The following is a 25,452-nucleotide window of genomic DNA, read 5'->3' on the forward strand; positions in this document are numbered from 1 at the left end:
AGGTGCCAGAAGAACTAGATTTTTTCACAGATTATCTGTCTCATGTACTACTGTCAGGATACAGTGAAAGTTTGGCAAAAAATATTCTTATAGAAATTAGCTACTGCAGCTTTAAGCACGTCACATTAAACCTCTTTTCGACCTTTCAAGTGAAGTCAAAGCAATGAGGCTAGTTTGTACATATTAATAACCGTTTCATGCAGACCCTTCTGAAGGGGTCCCAGCACAGACCTCCTTGGGAGGTGATCTGACTTCACTTCATCTCAAATGCGGTTAATCTTGTGGCACAATGACTGGGTAAAACAGACGTGAGATCAGTGGTGCCATCCTTCAAGCCAGGAAGGAATAATTAGCATGTAATTTCTAAACACCACTGTGCTGGAGATGAGTAATAGTCTGCAGTGTCTGTCTGTCTCAGTCTCTCTCTCTCTCTCTCTCTCTCTCTGTTTCATCTGTAAAAACAAACTGTGATTAGCCTGTCAGATTCCGCTGATGATTACCCTGATCAATTTCAGTAATGGCCCTATCTGTTTTTCATGCTGTTTTCATTTAGGTATTGGTTCTTTTTTCACATTGAGGAGCAAAAACCTTGTTATCCCCATGAGCCAAAAAGGGGCGGAGTTTGAAGAAAATATGAGTGGATGTGTGTGGATGATGGACTCTGACCTCACCAGAGCTAAGACAGGCCGGGGAAAAAAAGATCTCTTAACACAAGAAAAGAGGGACTTGAACAGAACAGAGATCAACGGTTCTGTGACTCGTTTCCTTTTGGGCCTGCTCAGTGTTGACTAGCTCACACTAATTTTAAAATAACCATACATGACAGCACACTCAATCAGTGCCCCACCACTACACAGAAACACACTAATTTGTTTATTTTCACTGCTCTTGTTTGATGTTCTGTTAATGGAATCCTACAAATCCTTTTGTACGGCACACAAGAAAACCAACAGTCAATAGATGCTTGTGTTTGCACGTCCACACACGCAAATAGTGATGCATTCTGCAAGAGAGGCATGATGCCTAAAAACTCCCTTCCACATTACAGAACCAGTGGCCTAACACTGAATTTCGCTTTTTCTCACTGTCACATGCTGTTTTTCACTGCTGGGGGGAACCTGAGTGAGGTCTGGCAGTTGGTGTGAATAGTTTGCCAACACAACAGACGTGAAAGGAGATAAATTTACTGACTTTAATTCTTGCTGCCGCTTTGTAAGAGGCTTCTGATTGTTGCATAAATTCTTCATCACGCTCACAACCAAATAAGGTAACGGAGTCTGTCGTCTGTTGTCCACCTCTCAAAACGCCAGTGGCACTCATGTGTGCTCATCTTTCTCCATTATAAAACTCAGAGATATGATTTTCTTAATTTTGCACATATCCTGCCTTTTCTGATACTGCAAGCTATATAGACAAGAGAAAAGAAACAGTTGTAGCCTTTTTCCTCGGACCTGTGATCAGTCTTGGTTATTGCAACTGACCCTTTTTTGCTCGGTGCTCCAATAACAGTTAGGCAAGCCTCAGTCAGAACCTCTGATGTGTACGTAAAAGAGAAAATCTATGCTGAAAAGTCTTCAAGTTTTGAAGAGGTTAAAAGATAAAAGCGATATATTGCAGACTCTCTCTCTCTGTCTCTCTCTATATATATATATATACACATATTCAAAATGTGGTTGTCTTTTGAACTTAGATGAGCCTAGCACATAGCATATCTAAGTAGCTAAGTAGAAGTGAAGGAGAAAGTTGACCGGGGTTCTGACCCAGGCTTGCTGTTATTGGAGCACAGAAAAAATAAAGGGGTGGGACTTAGGAAGGGTCAATTGGCTAGCATACTAAACATTAAGATTGCAATTCTTTCGTTTGTAATAAGAGCTGGAGTCATGTTCAGATGAGCATTTCACAGGCATAAACCACATACTGTATTTTGGTTTAGGTATATGATTTTAGAATTCTTTCCAAATTACCCCACGTTTAACCCATATTGAACTCTTTTTTGTGAAAAGACAATATCATGGAACAAGTGTCAATGTGTTTTGTTTGTTGGTGTTTATACTAGAAAACGGAAATTCTATGAAGTATGGTCCTGTATAAACTGCTAAGGTCTTTGGGTTACTGGTGTTTAAATACATGCAAAAAGTGTAATACTTTCTATGATCTTATGATTTTACTGAGTGGTCTCTAACCTGCCAGTGCTGGTTTGGAACATGAACAGGAACATTTTTCTCAAATAACTGTGTCGTGTGGAAATGGCATAATGCTCAAACAAGTAGCAACAGCATGAATACATTTCCATTACTTAAGTCAGACAACGACTCCACACAAGTGGAGTACACTTTCCCTCCATTTTTACTACTTAATTATAACATAATTATTCTTGACACCATTTTTGTGTACAACTGTACTGGTAAAGAAAAAAAACAGAGACATAAAACATGATATTGTTCTAAATAATTACAACTTTATATGTTCCCTTCTCAAAAATATTTAAAACTAAACATAACTGACAAAATAAAATTAAAAGATTAGCATAACACAACTGCAAGTATATCACTATAATGCTGAGAACAAAAATACTTGAAGGTCGAAAACAATTCTGCTTTCAACAACCAGACTGAATGATAATTATTATACATTAAAATATGATAATACCAGGCTTTCAGCCTCAGGGTAACCTAAATTCCTTCTGCTTCACTGTCTCGGTTTGACTTTGAGGTATTTAACATTCACCTCTCGTACTTGCTGTAAATTTGCCTTTTCCTGGAGTTGAGATGAATATGCAATGTGGTTAAAAATTATGACAAATCAATTTGAATAAGAGACACCACATTTAAAAAATCATTTTTTTCCCGAGACATATACATAAAAAGAGACGATCAGAATAATATAATTTAGAGAGAAAAATATCCAACATAATTCAATTAAAATGTGAAACATTTGTTACATCCTTGAAATCTAAAAAAACCCAACAGAAACGTTTGTTACGTACTTATTTAGTGGGTCAACATCATTACATAGCAGGATACCTCATGCACTCACTGTGCATCAGTTTATGGTTCCGGTTGAGAAAAAAAAGAACACACACTCAATCACTCACACACACACACACACACACACACACAAAATATTTGTGTCAAATCCATTCCTCTTCAAAATCTGAGCAGGAACGGCAGAAACACTATGAAGAGGAGACAGGTGTGTGAGTGCACTCCCATCGCGCCGCCGCTGCCATCCTGAACTGCTCTCGGTCCTGACGGGGGAAAAGAAGGGGGAAAAAAACACCATAGTAAGTTTCACCTCTGAAGATGTTTTTTCCTTTGTGTTGGCACTACTGGAGGTCAGTTATTAAATAAACTTCCTATCTGTTATATTAATCCCCTTCTGGCATGACACTGAATGTGTGACTTTTACAGTGCAAACTTGTAGTTTTGTTTGTATGAAAACACAAGGTGAGTACTTCACTCTGTATTTTCTACATGCAAACCAGTGTACATAATTAATTAATTAGTGATATCTGCTCATTGTTTACAATTACTGGGGAGCCCCAATCCACTCAAATCACTCGCCTACACAGAATGTGTAGAATCATTTTCCCATAGTATCCCATCTTAGAAAAAGGGGCCATAGTGATTACAGGTGTGGTGGCATTTCACATTGGCAAAATGAGTTTGTTTTTACTGAAATAAAAAGTAATTGATGTTGTGCACTCAGCCCTGACTGTGACTTATAAAAGCTGTTATTGAATCTGTGGATGAAGTTACCCTGTCTCCTGGGAAGATTTAAATACAACTAATTTACAACAGCAAAAACATTTTGAGAGAAACATAATGAGTCCTGGATTACATTTTTTAATCAACATTCTGTAAATAGTCAACATTTTTATTGAACATATCTGCCAAATTGCAAAATGTTCAAACGGAATGTATCTGCAAAACTCAATTCACTTTAAAGACCAGACAGACTGGTGGAATTTAATAATGTGGGTTGATGTTAATGAATGTTGAAAATGTTCACTGGCAACATATTCCATTTGTTTTCTGACAATATCGGTATCTGTTCATTGCAACTCAAGCATGTTTTTTGTGGTTGTGTTTAGGCACTCAGTTATGGTTAGGGAAAGATTGTGGTCTATAATAGTACTAATTAATTACTGAAAAAGTCAACAGTGACTTTAACCACAAGATTTGACGAGCTAAAACCAAAACTGTGATGTCTCCCTAACCATAAATAAAGGGCTTTCGTTGCCTAAACCTTACCATACGTGGGACTCAGGATGTGAACCCCTGTCTCTGGTATCAGAATCCTGAACTTTAAACCCCTACCATCCAAACATTGCCAGTAAACATAATCCAGGGGGCAATTATGTTTCCCCACAAAGTGTAATTGATAGAACAGAGTAGTTGTTTTATGTAACTTCTAGGAAACAGTGTTAAGAAGGACATCCAACTAGCACAGCAAAAGTCTAGCAACAACTTAAAACAATGCCATCTGATGCCGATGCAAAACATAGACAGTGGCATGGAGTACCTCAGGGTTCTATCCTGGTGCCTTCTTTGTTTTCAATCTATGCTGCTAAAATATATTGATCACTATTATTGCATTATTTAGCAAATGGAGCCAAATGTATTTATATCGGTTAAATTGGTTCATTTCAGATACTTAAGAGGTTTTGTTTTGTTTTGTGATTTATTCTGTATGTATGTATTCTTGCTAAAGTAAAGACACTTCCAGTACAATCATTACATAACTGACCAGCTTCATGTTTGAATACTCAGACATAGCAGAATATTTCAGTTTAGGAATTGTAGTTGTGGATGAAAGCAAGAATCCAGAGCAAGAAACTAATTAACTACTAAGTACACATTAAATTACACTAATACATACAGTAAAAGCTTCCATTAGGGAGGTAGGTTAACTACATTTAGTGCTGCAGATAACACCTGCTTTTGAGTGTGATGATCAAAATGACATGGTCTGCAGTATCAAATGCTACACTAAGGTTTAAAGGGATTAAAGCAGAACATTGCTCAGCATCTATTGCTTAAAGAAGGTCATTCTATCTTCAACAAGGGCATCCTTAATACTGGGAACTGCTTTAAAAAAAAAAAACCCAGGATTTTGGTAAAATGATGGTTTGACTTCCAGGTTTGCTTGGGTCAGTTGTAACTGTCAGCAGATTTAATACAAATTCTTCACACAAATTTGTCCAGTAAAAATACAATATATAATATATATAATACATTTATATAATGTAAAATATGTGGAGTACATACAGTGAGATAGCACATGTGTTGGAGGTATATTTTTCAGCATTTCAGCATGCATTTTGAGAAATAATCTGATGTGGATAGAATCAATCTTTCTAGCTTCATTTACTGTATCTAATAAAAATGGTTAACCTGATTCTTATTTATCAAGCTACAACCTCTGCACATTCAGATGCATAATGGAGACACGTGCTTTCTATTATTTACCTTAGTTTTAACTAAAGTTTCAGTAACTTGTAATAAAATGTCAGCTGTAGTATTCTAGTATTACGAAGTGTTACAATGTTTGAAAAGCTTTTAGAAGCGCTGTATGAAATTCCCAGGAAGCTAACGATATAATACAAACTCAAATACATCACATTTTCATCATGCTCTTTTCAGGGATGAGGCAAGTTCCATCTAAATAGATGCATTGTTTGAGGATTGAGGACAAATTTTAACTTTGAAGCTTGTAACACAATGACTACTTATTTCCTTTGGATTTTCATGAGTTCACCAGAGTTTCCTTTGGGGCATCTATCCAATTACTCTGCCACAGTGGATTATCCCTAATCCTGCATATGGCTAATTAGAATAATGACGTTCACCCTTAGTCAAAATCAAAGCTATTAATACAATTGTGTTAATGGAGTGGGTTTGCTTACAAGATGCTGCAACCACCAGTCCCAAGGACACATTAAATGACAGAATGTATGAGGTGTTTATCTCTGCGCTATCGCTACCACTTGCTTTTTATCATTATTTGCAGATACAAGACTTGTGAGGTTCTGCTACTGTCTGTGTTTGCTTTCACCATTTCCACATGTAGGATGTACAGTTGAAATACAATACCTAGAGGTACAAACAATCACACAAGCACAAATGATGATAATGAAAGATGATGAATACTTACAGTGGAAAAAAACAGCATGCAAAAATCAAAGTGAAGCCATGTCACACATAGAGAGGCAGTTAGGTTTGCAGAGGAGAAAGATGAAACACGGTTAACAGAACAGGCAGCAATGACCATTTTCACAAAGATTTACATGACATTTGTGTGGTTTGCATTGTCATCCCTCGTCTTCAAAGATGCTGCCCACCACACAACAGCTTTAACATGTCATGTTCATGAAGAGAACAAAGAGTCATTACAATTTTTACGATGCAATTTTGACATGATCAAAAAGCCCAGAAGTGATTTGTCTCTTCTTGTCAAATGTTGCCTAACTTCTAGTTTGTGAAAATGGCAATGTTCGTCATGTGCCAGCATGCAGTTAATACTTTCGATCCATGACAGTTATAGTGCATGCTAGTGCAGAATACTAACCTTGCAATAGCGTTGAGCTAGTGGGTTCAATTACCACTACACCAGGGGAACAAAATGGAACAGAGCAACATATCGGAAACAGAACAGCAACGCATCATTGGCACACACTTGTGAAAAGCATGAAAAGTAGGCTGCTAAATTGACTTTTACAGTCTGACTGAACATTTACGTACTTGAATGTTCAAACTGATAATAATGCCAACAGCCATTCATCAAAGTACAGGTTGTGTAAAAAGTCAATTTCAAAGCTGAAACACTGCAGTATTTTAACTCTGACAACCACTAAGTGTTGATAAAGTAATAATCCGCAAAATTCTTTATTGATACGTTTGGTGAAAGTTTTTGTCTTTAAGGAAGCCCTCGTCAAATACGGCAGCTTGGTCAGTCGCCGTACGCTTCAAACTATGACACTGTAGGTGCTCCTTTAGCTTAATTTTTAGGCAGATGTGTCTAGTGTAATGTTTTAATGTGCTGTCAAAGTACATACTCACGAAGTGTAAAGAGCAATAAAATCCAATGGTCATGGATGGTCAAACAAAGGCAGGATTGTTACCCAGGAGGACGCTGTTAGTGTCCTGTGTCTATGCTGACTTCAGCCTAATTGAAGTCTAACGCTACATTACATAACATACTCATTTTAACCCAAACCATGATCTTTTCCTAAACCTATCCAAATAGTTTATATGCCCCAACCTAACCAAACTGCGACTGTTTTAAATGTGATATGTTTCCCGGAAAGATTTATTTTGAAAGTCTAAACAGGTGTTGTATATTTAAATAGAGGGATACATACAGGCTAGTTTGAAGCACTGGGCCACTGACCAAGCGGCCATATTTGACAAGTTGGTTGTGAGAATGTGTTGCCCAGGGCCAATGCCAGTTTGTGAGATTGTGTAGTGGAGGCAGTTGGAATTGCAGGTAATGTGACTCCCACTGGCTCAAAAAGGCCCCTTCCTGACATGGACTATGCAACATTGCTAGCTTTAAGAATCTAGTAAAGTGATGGCTTTTGTCATTCAGACAAGTATCTTTTGCGTTAATGTTCCATGCAACTTCATTCAGACATGACAGGACGTATACAGAAGTATACACAATGCTTGTGTGTTTTCTGTTCTCTGACATGCTGTATCACTGGTTCAATCTAAAACTTGTTTTGAGTGCAACGGATGCTTGCCACTTCCTCACTTCCTAAATTTTACATTTTATCATTTATTAGAGAATTTGTTGTCTTTTTGTGAAGTATACTAGTGCCAGCCATAGAATGACTAGACATTAAGTTGGGACTCCTGTACTTGCTGTAGACGTCTGATAAGAGAAGAATCTCAACAATGTAACACTGGCCACAGTGTTTTCTGTTTTTTTAAACTGCTTGACATACTCTCACTCATTTTTTACTTTATACTGCTATGCTTTATACGCTTATGTTACTCAAATAGCATTTAGTTCAGACCTGCCATATTGTTTCACGATTTACCAAACTGTTACAGGTATGACCTAAAAAGATGTTATTTAAACATGCTTAGTGGTGTTCAGTACATGCTCAAACCACGATATCTATATCATAATATCATAATATCATATGTTCACTACATGATTGGCCAAATAATTTACATTAACAATATTATTATGATGTCTGTGGAAAAATTTAAAAAATAATGCTAAAAGTCAAATAAACTTTAACTTTTGTTGTATTCATTTTATTTTTTGAAAAAACTGTGAACCACAAATCCAGATCAGAAGGAAACAGAAATGATTTAAGAGGTGCTTGATTACTGACAGAAGATTATCATACTGTATGTGTAGTATTAACAATATATGATATCAATATTAGATCCTCAAGCTAGACCCACTACAAGAATCATTAATTGATGATATTAGTCATTATTGTCACAGCGGTAACTTTTAGCAGTGGAGCTTGCTGGTGACTGTGTGCTCCTTGTCAGTTCAGCTGTCGTACACAGTACATTGCATCCTTGTCAAAAGCATATTAAAAGTCAACAAAAGCCACAAAAACAATCGTAATGTTGCAAATAGTTGGCTGCTGAATAGGGCTGTGTATTGGGTGGAATCTGGTAATATGATATGTATCCTAATACCGTGGTTACAATTCAATATATTGAAATATTACCATACTGTAAGCAAGGCAATATATTCCATTTTGGCAATTGGATTTTAGGAAAACTGTCATAGTATAAAGAACACACAACTAAATGCATAAAATCTGAGTTAAAAAAGTTTACTTTATATGATCTACATTTGTATTTATCACAGTCCCTATGACATCCTTCATCATAGCTTTACTTTTTGTGCAATCTGAGTGCTGGAGCTGAAAAGATAGATTACAACACTGCTATCTAGCAGTCAGGGATTTTAACATAACACAAAATGTACCACTGCACGTAACTTTGAAATTTTTTTTGATAAAGTGTTTTTAAGAATCGATACAATATCAGAAAACTAAATATTTCAAGTGTATCTACCCTACTTCTGAGTTATTAACTTTATTAGACAGAACTGTGGTCTAATTTTGTGGTGACCTGACTGTAAAAGTTTGAACCAACAACAGACTGAATGTACGTCTGAGTCACTGCATAATGAGTCGCTATTGTGTCACTCAGCTGAGAATGAAAGTGAACAAACGACAGTCAGTGACTATGTAACTTTGATCTGAGCTGAAAGAAATCATTCAAATCAGCAGGTATATGTCTCAAAGGGGCTAAACACTTTTTTGCCCATGCACAATCCGCATTCTCCAAAAAAAAAATGAGCCTCACAAATTACTCTTGATATTAGCAGAATTTGTGCCATCAGGTCCAATAAAAATGATCCAGTCACAGTATCCAGTATCCAGGAGCAGTATCGGTAAACTGTTTTTATGTCTCTTACCTATCTGGGGAGCCAGCAGGAGGTCAGCCTGTCAACTTTTGATCAATCAGAATTAACTGGGCGCAATCTTGATACACAGTTCTCATAATACAATAGCAGTCTGAACCCAGCGATCTGTGAGCACAGATCTATGTCATCGTAATCACGTAGGTGTAGAAATCAAATAAAATTGTCTTTGTATATTTAATCTACACATGCTGCAGTTGTCTGCATGTGAATTCATTACTTTCCGTGCAATGCAGGGACATTTCTATGTTTAAAAAAAGTGGAGAAAAGTATGAAAAAAGTTTGTTATTACGGGTTATTACTTTAATTGAAACATACACTAAGCAGATACACTATGGCTGTGTCTTTAGTTTTACTTCCTGTTCTGTGCAAAAAAAAATAAATGTAACAGATGCCTGTACTCACCATACAGAAGGAAGCTTGTATTTGAGCTCCCAAGCTTGTTGATGGCGACGCAAGTGTAGTTGCCGTATTCGCTGTCAGACACATTAAAAAACATCAGCTTCGACAACGAGCCGCTATTCACAATTTCCATGCTATCAAATCCATTAAAGATCCTGGATGGGAGAGAAAAAGAGAAAGAGAGACAGTGTTTACAACTACAGCTGAGAATAATAATTGAATTAATGATAAGGGGCAATTTTCAGTAATGAGGGCCAGTATGATTGGCAGCTAATCAATAATTGTCAATAACTGTAAAAAATAATGGCAGTAAACACACACACACACACACTTCTTCCACTTGCCAACATAAAATGCAAATGTGAAACCCATTACCTTCTGTCATCTTTATACCACTCGAAGTCTGCCTCAGGCACCGCATCGGCCTCACACTCCAGCACTCCTCTTTGGCCCAGAGTCACTCCAACATCTCTGCCCTCTGACACAGTTGGAGCATCTACAAGCAAGCACAAACACATGAGAGCCCTGCGATCAGGACTACAAGGCAGTGCAAGTCAAGGATATCAGGGGAGGGGTCACAGCTTTCGCTCCTCTTCAGAAGATTTGGATGCATAGCTGTGATCTACACCGTGACCACAAGTAAACAGGAATAGGAGTTCAATTTATGTACAATATTTCTGACAGTGGTGAATCAGTCAGAAAGGCTAAGATGCTCAGTTTTCTATCAGATCAGTAATAGAGAAGTAGCACATCGTAATTGAGAAATTGTATCTCGATGATGTTCTCCTTCTATGCTTGAACAATTTGTTAAATGATAAATCGATTATCGAAATCGTTGCAGTTTAATTTTCAGTCAATCATTTACTCTATAAATATTATCAGATATAAAACCTGGTTAAACGTCAAAATCACACTGTTTAATAGTAAACTGTTGATCACATCATCGTCCAGAAAGTACATCTGATTCAGTGTGACAACAGTTCCAATAGGACAGAAAATGCAAAAGAACGAAAATGCCAAATTTAATTAAAATTAAAAAATTGAAGTTTTCTCTAGGTCTGTGTGCAGGAATCCATGAAAATACATTCTTGTAAAGCTGCAACATTTACATTCTAAAATCTAAATCAGCAGACTTAAACATTTGAATGCCCACCACTAATATTTTTATTGTTAACAGGGCTACAACTCATGAATCTTTTGATTATTTTTGATCAAAATATTGAGTATTCCTCGAAAGTAATTTATTAATGACTATATTAGACTATATTTAGTGACCCAGATTTGGAAACACAAAATCTGCTGTGGAAACTGTTAAGATATGCGGCTACACAAGACTAAATTCTAAATGTTTGAATTCACATATTTATCTTGTCTTAATTGGTAGACAAAGTTAACTTTCTCTTAACTGAAATTATTTTAAATCTATAGCTACCAGTCATTTGATAGAACTCAAACTTTTTGCAGTCCAGAATGTGCGTGTATCAAAAATGATGAAGACCTGAAGTCCCTGACCTATTGTTCTGGAGGTGTTCTCATGGAAAATAAAAAAGCAACCCCTATTCTAGTTAGGACTTTAAGTGCTGTAAAGGGAATTACAAAACTCAACTGTGGACATTAATGGGTTAACTGACAGAACAAACACTCAAATCTGAGGAGCTGGAACCAGAAAATATCCAGCTTTGTGCTGATAAATGATTTAAATAATAAGCAACAAAACTGATGTACCTTTTTCTGCCGATTATTGATAAATCGAATTGATCGTTTTAGCACTGTTCCTTCAAATACATATTTTCTTTTAATTCTTCAGCCAAAGCAATGGACTCACAGTTGACAGTGACATCTATGGTCTGCACATCTGTGTCGATATCGTTGACGGCCGTGCATTCGTACGTCCCTGCTCTCTGTCTGGAGATAGATGGGATTTCCAGGTACTCGTCGTCTGATGCCAGGTCCCCTATGAAAGGTCACGCACACACAAAGTGGGAGGAAGTGGAGATGGTCATTCCGAGTTAATGCAGCAAGTAAACAGCTGTGATCATTACACTGGTGCACGGAGGGAGGAGGAAGGGGTTGATATTGCTAATTATAATTTTTTTAATTAAGTTTTTAGTGGGCTTTCTTTTTAAGGACACAGACAAACAAAAATGATACATATGTGTCAACTGGACAAAACCTGTACTTTATAGAAAGAAAAATGAATATAAGAATAACGAATAAATAAACAACAAGTGGAGGATCCATCTCTAAAGTTAACAACAAAATCTTTAATTTACATACAAGCAAACACACATGCCCATATATTTGTATATATATAATATATATACAAATATATACTCCCCTATGCAATTGGAAGATATTCCCTTACTGGGCACACCGAGTTCTCAGTTTAAATGTAATTCTCTTCATTGTGTATATATTGTAAATCGATTCACTTATTTGGGGTCGGTATGTCTTTCTAAAGCCATGTTGTGGTCAAAGCCTTTTTGCATGCCACTAACAATTAACAATTTATCTGCCTATTTGAATTGTGTAAGTGTAGTAGATGGATGTTTATTCTGCTATTTCATTTATTCAAATCTATTTTGGTGTTAACAAAACAAATTCAGTTCTAACTCCATTACAGAAATCTGGGTTGGGCAGCAGCAGCAGGAGTGGCGACGGATCCTATTAATTCTTGTAGCCCCCTGATCTGGTATGACAGGCAAAATTCACACAGCTACATGTGTGTCATAACTAACACAAGTAAATATCATGACATGTGCCCAATTCTGTCTGTGTCTCTGATGCTCCTCTGTTGTTTCTTCCAATACTTACAAAGATGGGTTCTTGAGCTTGCTGACATTTTTCTACAACACTCAGTGGTGATTAGTGCTTTGTTCAGCGCCCCCACTCAATATCACTTGTGTGTCAGAACGTTCATATTCTGCTCTTTTGTGTGTGGCTCAAGCCTGCAAACTTACAGGACTAGTGCTGTGATATGAGAATATGAGCGGGGGAAAATGCCAGCCCTGCTACTTTTTCTTGTATCAATTTGACACGCTTGACAGAGACACTTAACACAGCACTCAACGTAAAGAACAAAACGTAATTGACTTCAAGCTTCCTCCCAAGATGTTGGTAGGTGACAGTAATAAATTGCACATGGATTCACGTTGCTGGGTTTGGACACATTGCTGAATTGCACCTGGGACGGCGAGAAGTCCTCGCTGACACACCCATCACCTGACGAGGGGTATCAGGTGTGCGGGGTTCCGCTCTGTTCCCTTCTGCTTGGCTTTCTACATTTCGCCGATAGAGACCGCAGTGCCAGTTAAAGCTGAGCAGCGAGCCTCTGAGGGGAGTTAATCAAGACGAGGCTGTCAACTGACGCACATTCTCAAAGTCCTCGCATCAAGCATTAGTTTTATGGCAGGTCGCTTCACATTAGCAGTGTAAGCAGCACGTAATCAATGTTTCTCTGTCATGACCTCAAATACATACATAAAAACATACAAAAATAAGTTAATAATAGTTGTAAACAATGCTTAAAGATACCTCACACATGCTTACTATTAATAGTAATGCTGTGGATATATGCTTGTATTACTGTAAAATAATTGTCATTGCTGATGTTCAAAGCCTTGTTTTATAGCACAGCAGATTTTCCTGTGCGGTATGACCAAAGGTTATGGTGGTTTCACAGTATATCTTTGGGCCTTTATATAGGTTTATTTTGACTTATTTTACTGTCAGTGGAACACAGAATATAACATATAATAAACATAAATAAATCATCTGATAATGGGAAATTTCAATTATTATGAATTATTGGGGTAGTCAAATTACAGCTTATGAGTTATTGGATCCAAAGTAACAATAATAATAATTAAAAAATGGACTTTGGTTGTTTCCTCACTGCAACTTGATGAGATAGCTTTTCCTCACTTTGTGTCTTAATTTAATGTTTTATTGTTCACAGAAACACTTGTTACTGTGTGTGTGTGTGTGTGTGTGTGTGTGTGTGTGAGTGTCTGTCTGTCTTGTTTTAATGAGTGAAGCACTTTGTGTTACGTTTTGCTTGTATGAAAAATGCTCTACAAATAAAGTCTAATTAATTGATGGATTGATTGATGTTCTATGAAAGTACGTTGAAGTTTTTGATGATGATGATGATAAATAAGAAAATAAATGAACCTTTGAAGAGTCAGAACTGTTATTGTGTTACCAATAGTGATGTCAGTTAGATTTGGTGAGAAAAGAGCTATGGAATATTAAATCACCAATCTTTCCTCACTACATCTTAAGCTTTCTGACCCTCAGGTGTGTAAAAAACTGCAGGTTATAAACTTCTTTAAAAATACAAAAATGTGTAATAATCGGTTTTCTTATCAGTATTGATAAGAAAACCAATTAGCCTGCAAACTGCAACGTAGTAATAATAGTATAAACACTAAACACTGACATTATTCAAAAAAAAATTTCATAAAGTTTGTATTGCACAACAAACAAAGGAGTTGCAGCAGTTGTTTCAGCTATGCAACAGTATGGCAGTATTTAAAAACATCTACAGCATATACAGCTGGTTTTACCGGTTCATCTGGTAACACAAGGAGATTTGGTTTGCTAGAAATGCACTCCACTTTGCAGCATATGTAGGTAAATGTGGATATTGACAGTATTTGTAGTTATTGTGTTATAAGCAGCAGCTAGGAATTGCGCTGGGGTAACAGCTGTTTCTCAGCCTGTTGGTCCGTGTGGGTGGTTCTGAGCCTGCCTGAGGGTTGGGTGGTAAACAGGCAGTGTATAAATATGTATATAGCTAAGGTCATGCATTTGATTAGTGGGATGGTTATTTAAACTGTCCTTTATTAACTGAATTCATAAAGAGACTAGATGTGTCAGGATTTCTCAGGTCAGGAGGCAATTGAGTTGGGTGTTACCTTCGCAGTAACCAGTGGTGGATAGAGTACTGAAAGTAAGTACTCAAGTAGAAGTACTGTTACATTACTAAGTAATCCTGTGCCTGTGTTTCTTTCTCATTTTTTCATTGGCCCCTTGCATCACCCAATTGCGGTCCAATTGGAACAGCCCAATTTGTTACCAGGGACTCAAAAAAGTACCCAAAAACATGACTTAATTACAGTTATGTGAGTAGCTGTAATTCTTTACTTCCACCTATGGCAGTAAGCAATGTTGTGCTGTTGGAAAAAGAAAACCCTGAGAGTTTGCAAAAGTTGGGAAAGGTAGATGAATGGCTAAATCCACACATTCAGGTTGAGATTTGAAACAAAACAAAAAAAATCAGAAAAGATTTTAATGGATTCAAGGCTACACTATTATCGGACCCCAACTCTACCACCAAACATTTAAATGTAGTACTTTTGACAATTATACATTCAATATACAGAGAACTTTAAAGCAGCTGACATCTCAGCTCAGGAATGATAATGTCATGACCAAATTCTTTTCAAATCAACTATGTGTCTGTAGTCGGCATAAGTGAAAGAATAATTTATTCATAGTCATTTAATCATCGTTTTAATTATCAGGCTTTCACCCGCCCACCTACTGCACACATCAGTACACTGTCTTCATCCAGATTCTTTTGATCAGCAGGTGACCCTGGTGTTTGTCAGAAACCTTAAGAAATTAACTCATTGTCAATGCAAACAAGAGACGGCGGTTTGTTTTCTGAACCCTTCAGTCAATGTTGGTTTCTTTTAACCATGACCTTTCCCGGACCTTAACGTGTTTATTATTGTAACCTAGGTGACGAAGATCGCTTAACCTCAATGACAGAACACCACAATGTTTCCCTGAACCCAACCACGTCGTTTTGTGCCCAAACCCATTTTAGAGGGCATGGACATATTTGGATGTTTCCTTTGGACATCTTATGCAGTCATTACACTCCACACTCTTCCCAAATGTATTCAAAAACCACTCAATATGTTTGCTTCTTTCTCTGTTGTTACTCCCAAATCATTAAACCAATCCCATCATTTGCATTTTTTCCTGTGGCCACTCTGTAGTAAATCACGACCTCCCTGCCAAAACATACAGCACCCCCTATCATCATCATGTTATTGTCTTTCAGGATACACAATGCTGCTCCGCCACCTTCCAAGGCCTCAGCTGGCTTAGGATCAGAGGTTACAACCCTTCAAATCCATCATCTCATTTCATCTCGCGTCTCAGCCAGTACCAGTTTGTGTCAAATTATCCTGCATTATAAATAAAGCAATAAATTATTGTTATCTCGTTGGTCTGTCCCTTCACGGTTGCACTTCTCTGCCTCTTCACGTGCTGCTGCTGTCAGTTTCACCGCCAGTCACCCAACTTTGCGAGTGAAGCTGTTGAAAACAGTACAAACCATGTGCCAAAGAGCGATGTTTCTCTTTGTGTGAGCTAGAGAGAGAACAAATGTTGCCTCAGCAGAAACAAAGAGTTCACAGGACACTTCAGTACCCACTACACAGCACTACCCAAGCTCTGAAAAATGCACGAGCCCCTCGTTATAGCGTTCTTCTATTTTAATTGGTATGTGTTCACAAAAAATTGTATTTACAAAAGCATGACTACTGATATTTTACAATTACTTCAAGTTTTCACCTAGGGCAAGCTATGCAGGATCTGTCCGTTGCTGTTTGTAAATGCACCATTCAAAGTTGGCCCTTCCTCCCCGACTCCACCGAGGTCGAGCTAAATGAGGAAAGGGAGAGACGATAGCGAGAACAAAGCAGTGAATCAGAGAAATAAAACTTTTCTGATCGTTTCACAGCACAAATAAACATGGCCAAACCTCCACACAACCCTGCAGGAAGGCGCCATATTTCTGGATTTGTGTGAATACAGCTGAAATGTAGCTTCAACAGTTACTGTTACACAGACCTGCAGTTCTTTGATCACTCCTGAACTCATGTCCTGTGCACTGCCCCAGAAAAGTCCCGCACACAACAAAAAAAACAAATACAATCAGAGAGTCTCTGCAGATACAAACACTGCACGCACTTCCAGTGATGATTGAGAGGGATTCTTTTTGTACGAGTTTATACATTGTATACAATGCCTGTAAGTCTACAAGTGAGTCTTCATTAAAGAGGACTGCTGGGTTTGTGACCAAGTCATTAGTAAGATAGTACTGTGTCCTGTCACTGCCTTCAAAGTGACATGTTAGGACATCGGGGGAGACCAGGCGGGAGGAAGGTGGTCAGAAGAAGAAAGCAAAGAAAGCAGGGAAGTCTCGGGAGAGGCCGGCAGAAGATAATGTACCTTTTCTGTGTCCCTGAAATGCCATCCTCAAATTCAAGGGCAAAGAAGAAAATGGGGTAGAAAATGGAAAGAGAGGAAGGTATGTGTGTGCAGGGCAAGAGTAACAACTTTGGAGGTGGTAGGGAAAAAAACTGGAGAGCAGATGCTTGAGGGATATAGGCATTTAAGGAGAGGGAGCAGGGGGATATGGTGCGGTAGGATTTAAATTGATAATTCCAAGCAGTGGGAGAGGAAGAAATAGAAGTAGGATGGCAGATAGGTTCTAACAGACAGAAAAGAACACATAACCAAAGAGAGTGGGAGTGGAGATTGTGTTACCCATGTTGTCTTGAGGGAAAGGTAGTCAAAGTGAAATATGTCAGAGAAGAAGCAACAAAGCTGTTGTTACTCAGACAAACACTGAGAAAGAATGCTTATTTAAAAGATGTCCGAGAAGACAATGAAGCCGGAGAGCAACCGACTGCTGCAGCACTGCTGCTTGACTCTTAAACTGTGCCTCTGTCGCTGCTGCTGCTGCGTGAGGTAAATGTATAAAAAAAAATTCCACTGATTATCAGCCTTCAGCATATGAAATGTCTTAATGTGCCAGGCCTCCTTTGATGCATCATCCTCTTTAAAGGAAACAAACATAAAAGGGGTGAGCAGATAAAAAGAATCATAGGAATACAGTAGCGCAGGGTTCTGCGCATTAGCGCGATGCAATAAGGCAGCTTTGCTTCTATTGAAGAGGTTTGCCAGCGAAGATAATCTGTTGTGACAGTAGGGTTAAGATTTGACCTGTCAATAGCATGAATATTTTTGAGCATACAAAGAAAAAATGAAAACCGTGACTGCTACTAATCGCTCAGGCCACAAGTCCTTTTGTATTTCAGATATTTACTATAGGAGCAGCAGCTGTGTACGTAAACGATAACGCTATGGAGAATGTACAGTATGTAAGTGAATGTGAAGGCATGAATCACACATCAGTTTCTGCCCCTGTACGCTGTATGAAAAAAACTAAACAGAATACACTCCTCTTGATAGTTTAACAATTTCCTTCCACACTGATAAAAAGAACTGCTGACAACCCAATCCAATTAATTGATTCAGTAAAATAAAGCAGGATTGGTCTATACATCACTAATGAAAAGAAACTTTTGATATTTGTGTTTGTCCTTATTGTGTTTTAAGCGTCAGTCTATCTGCCCAGCAGATGGAAAGTAGCTAGTACCTAAAGCATCTATGGATTTTCTAAAGATAATAAAAAGAATCCCAAACTCATAATTCAGCATTTAATAGTGTACATGCTCATACAGCTTACCAGCTGATATAAAAATGGTCGCTCTTTATAGTCAAAGTATCATTTATAATATATAACATTAATAGCACTTCCACCATACAGCCCACAGTATATTATATAAGATGATACATTATAGATTGAATCTGTCTTACAGGGGTAATGTGCAGTAGATGTAGGGCAAAGGCTCAGATGTGTGAGGATGTGGATTGTCAGTAAAGGTGCTGTAGCTCAATTTATGACTTAGAACTTAAAGCTTCAGACCATGTGATCTCGAGGGCTCTTACTCTGGCTGCTGTGTACAAATGAACAGGCTTCAGAGGTAACAGATTACATGTAACTGAGTTACGTAATCAGGGTAGAAAAAACTGTAATTTATTACAGTTACAGAAAAAAGATGTAATCGGATTACAGTTACATTTAGTAAAAATCTGAATTATTTATATCTTATGCCCTGTGACCCTATGACAGAAGAAGGGAGTGACAAAAATAAACTAATTCATAAAGATAAAGTACTACATTAAGACTATTATAAAGCAGCTATCATGTTTCTCCAGGTGCTTCAAAAATGAAAAGAAATCTGTATCATGTACATAAAGCTGTTTCCTATTGATGCTAAATATGAAAAGAGTGGGAGGATGAGACTGAAGTCCATTGTACTCGAGAGACATTAAAGTAGTAATTTAAGCGATTCAACCGCCTTTAGAAGAACTTAAATGGATTCTATTTTAGCTCTTTGTGCTCTGGCACCACAAGACCTTGTGAAAGGACAGTTTCCACTGATCTGACCTGAGTTAATAGGGGAGTTCGAGGTCATAACCAGAGTCATAACCCTAACCCGGCAAATGAAACCCCTCTTATAGATTTAGATTTTGACACAGAGCTCAGTACCAACTGATGTTTGAGCTCAACAGGTGCAGTAGGAACTCTGTTAGGTCCAGGCATGTTTTGCCCTTATAGGACAGAGACAGCTTAAGAGAAACAGGAAACAGGGAGAGAAAGAGGGGGCAATATGCAGCCAAGGGCCGCAGGCTGGAATGGAACATGGGGTGCACGCTCCTCCAGTTGTGCTACCAGGGCACCCCAGGTAAAATCTTTAAATTTACTTGTAATGCAGTAACTGATGGTTATCATTGCAGGAGGTAAGGGCAACAATTTTCAACACTGCCAAGTTAAATAATAATCTGTAGTCTTTTAAATGAGCATTCCACAGAGCCTACAGGTTGATTCAATTTGGCTGGTGGTATTTTTGAATTCCAGGGGAATACACATAGCCGCACGTAGGTGATGATCTGTATAGTTTAGAAGAAGTTTCGAATTAGAATAGAGGTAAGATCAAAAGTCTAAAAGCTCATTATGACCCGTAACGGGAATGTGTCTTGTGGCCTTCACTGCACTTCACAATATGATTTATGGGGAGGAATGAGAAACATTAGCATGAAAATGCTAATTTTGTCCTGAGGGTGGCAGTAGAGAAAAAAATAAAAGAATAACCTAAAATACAGACTGTATTAAAATAAAAATGGTGTATCTCCTCTGTTGCTGATAGTATCAGTTTCAAAAATGTCATATAAATCAGCCTCTGATTTCAGAAGGGGAAATTTTGAATTTTTGAAACGGAATGAAAATAGACCTTTTTCTGAATGTGAATTGTGCACCAGTTTTGCACTAGTATGACTCTGCGGAGGTACTCAGAAGGCAGCTTTCTTAAATAAATAACTTTATTAAAGAATATTTAAAGTTAAATATTCTTTAACATGTTAAATACCAATTCTAGCAAAAGAAGACTAAAGGTAATCTTCCAAATCTGATACAATTGTCAGGGTAAAATAAACACTGTGTGTGAACCATAATATTACAGTTGGCTATTAGATAGTGTCTTTCCTGCTAAAAAATAAACATTTATGAGGAATATTAACAACAATCAAATGTCTATAAAATAACTACTAAAGGTGCCAAACTGAAAACTGAACAATTAACATCTAAAATGGCATTTTTATGGTATTGCAGTATTTAAGTTATTACTTTTACCTTCAAAAGGGAGAAAGAGGGACCAATCTATTACCACTACTAACTCCATCAACTCCAACTTCAAATGAATCTTTCCGAGCAACCCAGGCCTGCGCAAATCTGGAAAAACTTTTATTGCTCCTAGGCTAAATTCAATCATGTGCATGTTCATTCCGGCTGCCTTAATGTACCGGGGCAGCGGCTGGCCGCTTTGGCTGACAAACTTTGCAGTCAGGTTGTGCAGTCTGTGGGAGATACCGAGGATCACTTTTGATCCACCACAAGCCCCTAAAGCCATCTATCTATCAAAGGTGAGGGGGAGCTGGGTCACGGCTGTGTGAGAGCCCCGGCCTCAGCCTGAAATCATCAATCTTTATGCACACACACACACACACACACACGGACACACAGGATCTTTATTTATTTAATTCACTCTTTTTAACACCCCGGAGTGCTTGCAATAGCTGGGCTCACACTGAATGGCCCCAGGCTGGAGGAGAGTTGCTCTGCAGCTGGGAGATACTGGAACAGAAGTTTGGACTACAAGTACTGGGACATTCTGTGCTCTGCTCTGCCACTCGCTCTCTCTGAGTCAGGGTGACAACTGTGCAGTGTAACTCTGTGTATTCTTACCAAGCTTGCTTATCAGTCACTCAAATACTGCAGATTAAACTGATAAGAGAAAGGTAACAAAAAAATTGCTCAGCACATTCAAACTGAACAATCTGAGAGAAAAACAGCCAAAAACGAAAACCCAAACAAAAAGACTGAATCACTGTTGTATTTGATCTTGCATGAGGAAAATCAAAATGACAGCTTCTCAAGCTAACACTAGTCTATTTACATTTTCATCCCACACCAAACTAAAAGCCAATAGACATCCCTGAATTGTAGTTTTGTTGGTGCCTGCAAAAAAAGATCTTCACTATGAATTTCAATGTACTCTCTCAGATATGGATTTTAAACAGATAAATAAACATAAGCCACCAGCGACGGCATACATTTTGATCATGAAGAGTGCTGAGATGATGAGCCAAGAATAAAGAATGCCTTTGAACAGAGCTGCAGCTCTGAAAAATGGCTTGTTTTACATAATAATTCTCAATCAGTTTGGTGTTGCACAAAACTTGAAGCGCAAGCTCCAGCCACATGGCGCACAAACACAGGAACACACACTTCTACAGCTATCTCGTAGTGCACACATGCACAGCAGAGATCAGAGTATGTGATCTGAACTGTCTCTATAAATTATTTGTTTAAAAGCTGTTTGCTCTATTGGAAAACACACCGTAAAAAAACATGAAAGATAGGGCGGTAAGTCACCAAGGCATCCTTTATAAATGCAGCTAGCGCAATCTAGCCATTCTTGCTCGCATTCACACCTGCGAGAAAATTCAGTCACCAATTAGCGGCAAATATATACATGTAAAAAATATATATATAGAAATACATACACACACACACACCATATAAAGACAGGTCTATGTCAAAAGTGTAGTTTTTAGCCAAATGTGATGAAGTTAAACTTCATAATTTGGCCCATGGATGACTCAGCTTTCTCAATCTCAATCTGATATCTCCCATATCAAAATGTATTTATAGACAATTATAACAGACGGTACCTTAAGGACGGCCATCAAGAAAACAGCTCTGATGTGCACACCAGAGTCAGGAAGTTAAAGCAGCAATGAAACCAGCAGCAGGATCCAGTTAATGAGATTTCACAATAATAGTTCCCAGAGATAGCTGAGTGGTTCAGTCCCATGCCTCGGAAACACGTGTTACCCCCTCTGGCCCAGCAGTCAATTCTGTCAGACCCTTCTCTCCTCTGTCTGTCCTCTCACTAATTAACTGTTTGCCTAAATAAGAGTAAAAAAAAATAGAAAAGAGCAATGAAACTGCTCACTCTGCTGTAAAGCCTTTTTAGGTACACTCATCCAGTTCAGTTCATGATCATATTGGAGTGGGATAAACATCCTGTGTTGCTTTCACAGGCTATTGATTGGCTGATCTGGTGATAATAAGGCAAAATGGCAGCTTTTCCTAATTAGGCAGTATTTTTACACATTTTTAACATCTGAGCACTGAAATGGAAAAACAATGAAATTTAACTTCATATAAATGTGTCAATTTCTATAGACATGATGCCAGCAAACAGATATCCAAACATTGGTAAACTGTTCTGTTATATTGTATTTGTCTTCATTTTTTCCTTGATAACAGTGTGAACCACTCACACTTTCCAGTTTAGCTTCCACTGTCCATTAGACACAGTCAAAATCCTAATCATAGCAATGTAACAGAAAGTAGATACAGGCAATCAGCAGGCCACTGAAATCAGTGAACCACTGCTCAGATCATTGGTTAGGCCTTCAGAGATACCAAGTTCCGTCAATTTCATTACTATACTGGCGATATAAATGTTTTCAGTACTGAGTACTAAAGAGCCTATGGTGTACTCATGCCAAATAATATAGACAGACAGAAAAAACGTGGACCCTACCTGTGATCAAAACAAACCTTGGATCCTGACCCCATCGCTTTGGATGGAGAATGACGTGATCTGTGGCTTACTGCCCATGGCTTACTGCCTATGGCATGCTGCTCACGGGTGTACAAGGTAATGAGAGTCAACTTTCAACCAATGGCCACATACTCATATAATAGACAAACGACAAATAGGTTCTCACAACATGCCATCCAATAAACTTTGAAGGCAAAAGTTTTAGTAGATGAACGGCCACATCCAAAGGCAGGGTAAAAGGCTGCCATCATAGAGTAGAGTTAATTGTTTAAATATGGGTACACAGAAAACTTGGACTACTTGTGATTAAAACAAGCCTTGGATAATGAATCCATCACGTGGGATCGATGTACAAGGTAATGATGCAATGACTGCAAACTCATATGATAACAACATGCGACAAATTGGTTCATACGATGTGCCATCTTATCATCTTTGAAGGCAAAAGTGTTAATAGATGTTCTGAATGACCACATCCGAGATGCAATCATGGTTTAGGGGTCCAGGGTCCAGCGTTCTGGGCAGAAACATGTCAGTTCAACAAGGCGGCCTCAATAGAAGATGACCTGCTCCCTATGTAGATAAAAAGGGCTCTTTCAAGTAGCAAAAAAAATTCTTATTTTCAGGTTATTATACACAAATGAATATTATATTCCATTTCTTCCAGATCATCCAAAATGATCTGAACCTTTACAGTACTGATGTTCTGAAGGTTCAAAGCATGCAACAAAGGTGCAAGGTGGACCATAAAGAATCCAGTAAGAGTCCATTAATTCTAATGAACAAACTAATGTTTATCCACATGAAGCAGCAAGCTCAAATTCTCCAGAGACACAATGCATCACTGCCTTTCAATGAGTCAGCGGTCCTCACTCCTCTGACTCTCTGCTGGTATGAGTATGAGTACACAACAGAATGTGATCATGGGATAAATGTCAAACCAAAATGGTGATAACATCACGCATATCTTTACACCAAAGTACCAGCAGTGGGCTGGTCATACGATGCAGGAAACATGGTTACAAATTAGCCTTTCCTTTTAAAGCTTGCCTTTCAAAACAGTACACTTTGATGGGGATTTAAAATGATCACAAGTACTGTAGGAGAAAGAATGTTACACTCCTTCATCTCCCCATGACATTTTTATGGATAACCCATGAATTATTGCAATGTTTTCATGAAGTGACAGGACAATGAGCAGGTGTCTTCAGCATCTTTTCATGCTGGAAGCCCAGGATCCACAGTCTAATGGGAAAGGCAGTGGTTGGATGTCTATCCCTGGCTGAGATGACAAAGCACAGAAAGAGATATGACAATGCAGTACACTGACAGTACAGTACATAATCTAGGCTTCTGACAATCTTTTACCTTGGAGTTCTACATGTTAAATGCATTTGAGGTCTTTGGTGGAGTGCACTAATATTGCATGGCTGCTAGGGAGGGGAATCGAGAACCAGTTCCAGTTAAGTCCTGATGACTTTGGTGCTCCCCTGACTTTTCCTCAAGCACTATCAGCACTTTGACATTTGTGGGTCACAATGACAAGTCTCAACAACTGTTGAGCTGTAATGTCAGCTCATTCCCGTTTACAACTTTAACCGTACAAACATTAGCTTGCAGTAAACAGGGTTTCTGTCAGTTTCAACAGGTTTAATTTAATACTTTTTAAGACCTGAATGTTATTTAAGACCTATTTTACGTCCATACTGTGGAAGATGAAAAAAAATCGACATTGGTTCTTTGGTTGGTTTCTTTTTGTAGTTGATCAATACAAAATTAAGTAACTTAAATTTCATTCATCAAATCCATATTTAAGAACTTAATATCTTTCTATCATTTTAAGACATTTTAAGGCCTAAAGTTCAGATTATTAGATTTATGACCCTTTAAGACCCAAGTATATTTGTAGCCACATTTCTAATTTATTTAACTAGTTTGATTGATCAAACTTAACAGAGGGCCACGACTGAAACCCAAAGTGAAGTGTTCTTTTTGTCCTCAATATTTGAACAGTAGTGGCAGTTATGCTTTTAAGGGTAACATCCCTCATCCATATTAGTTATGCAAGACTACAGCCTACACTATACACCTATTACACCTATACTACAGCAAGTATTCTGCGGCTACATGTTTGTATCCTACAAGAACTCCTTGTGCTAGATCTTCCCAACCCTATTAGCAGGTTTTCCTCCAGTCTAAAGGTAATATACCAGAAGAAGTGTAATGCATCCTCAGCTTGGTATGCTAGACATACAGCAGCAGTCCAGAAATCTGAGACAGAGTTGAACAATATGCTCAAACACTCACAGACACTCAATAAACATGAGGTTTTATTGGTTGCCAGAAGCTGTATGTCATTCAAACCAGAGTGGGCAATGTCATTGACTTATTGAACACCACAAATTTACAATGTGCAGCAACATGGGTAACTATTGATGCTCATCTGGTGGACCAAGCAAAGTTACTGTAGGGTTATGTTACTGATACATGCTGCACAGATGACAAGGCAGATGACCACCCACCT

The 25,452-nt window shown here is 38.1% G+C and overlaps 1 protein-coding gene across 2 annotated transcripts in view; it reads right to left on the minus strand.

Moving 5' to 3' along the window:
* Positions 1-47: 47 nt before the first annotated feature.
* The window catches only part of ntm (neurotrimin), a 430,254-nt gene continuing 404,849 nt past the window's right edge, over positions 48-25,452 (minus strand). For both annotated transcript variants that reach the window (XM_035666619.1, XM_035666618.1), the window contains 5 exons: positions 11,690-11,818; positions 10,240-10,360; positions 9,868-10,019; positions 6,571-6,606; positions 48-3,247 (listed from right to left, as the gene is read on the minus strand). In XM_035666619.1, coding sequence (XP_035522512.1) covers positions 3,147-3,247; positions 6,571-6,606; positions 9,868-10,019; positions 10,240-10,360; positions 11,690-11,818 — 539 coding nt within the window. In that variant the 3' untranslated portion in view covers positions 48-3,146. The remainder of the gene's footprint in view (positions 3,248-6,570; positions 6,607-9,867; positions 10,020-10,239; positions 10,361-11,689; positions 11,819-25,452) is intronic.

This window comes from Morone saxatilis, unplaced genomic scaffold, assembly GCF_004916995.1.
Source record: "Morone saxatilis isolate NCDOM2014 unplaced genomic scaffold, NCSU_SB_2.0 Contig20, whole genome shotgun sequence".
NCBI lineage: Eukaryota > Metazoa > Chordata > Actinopteri > Moronidae > Morone > Morone saxatilis.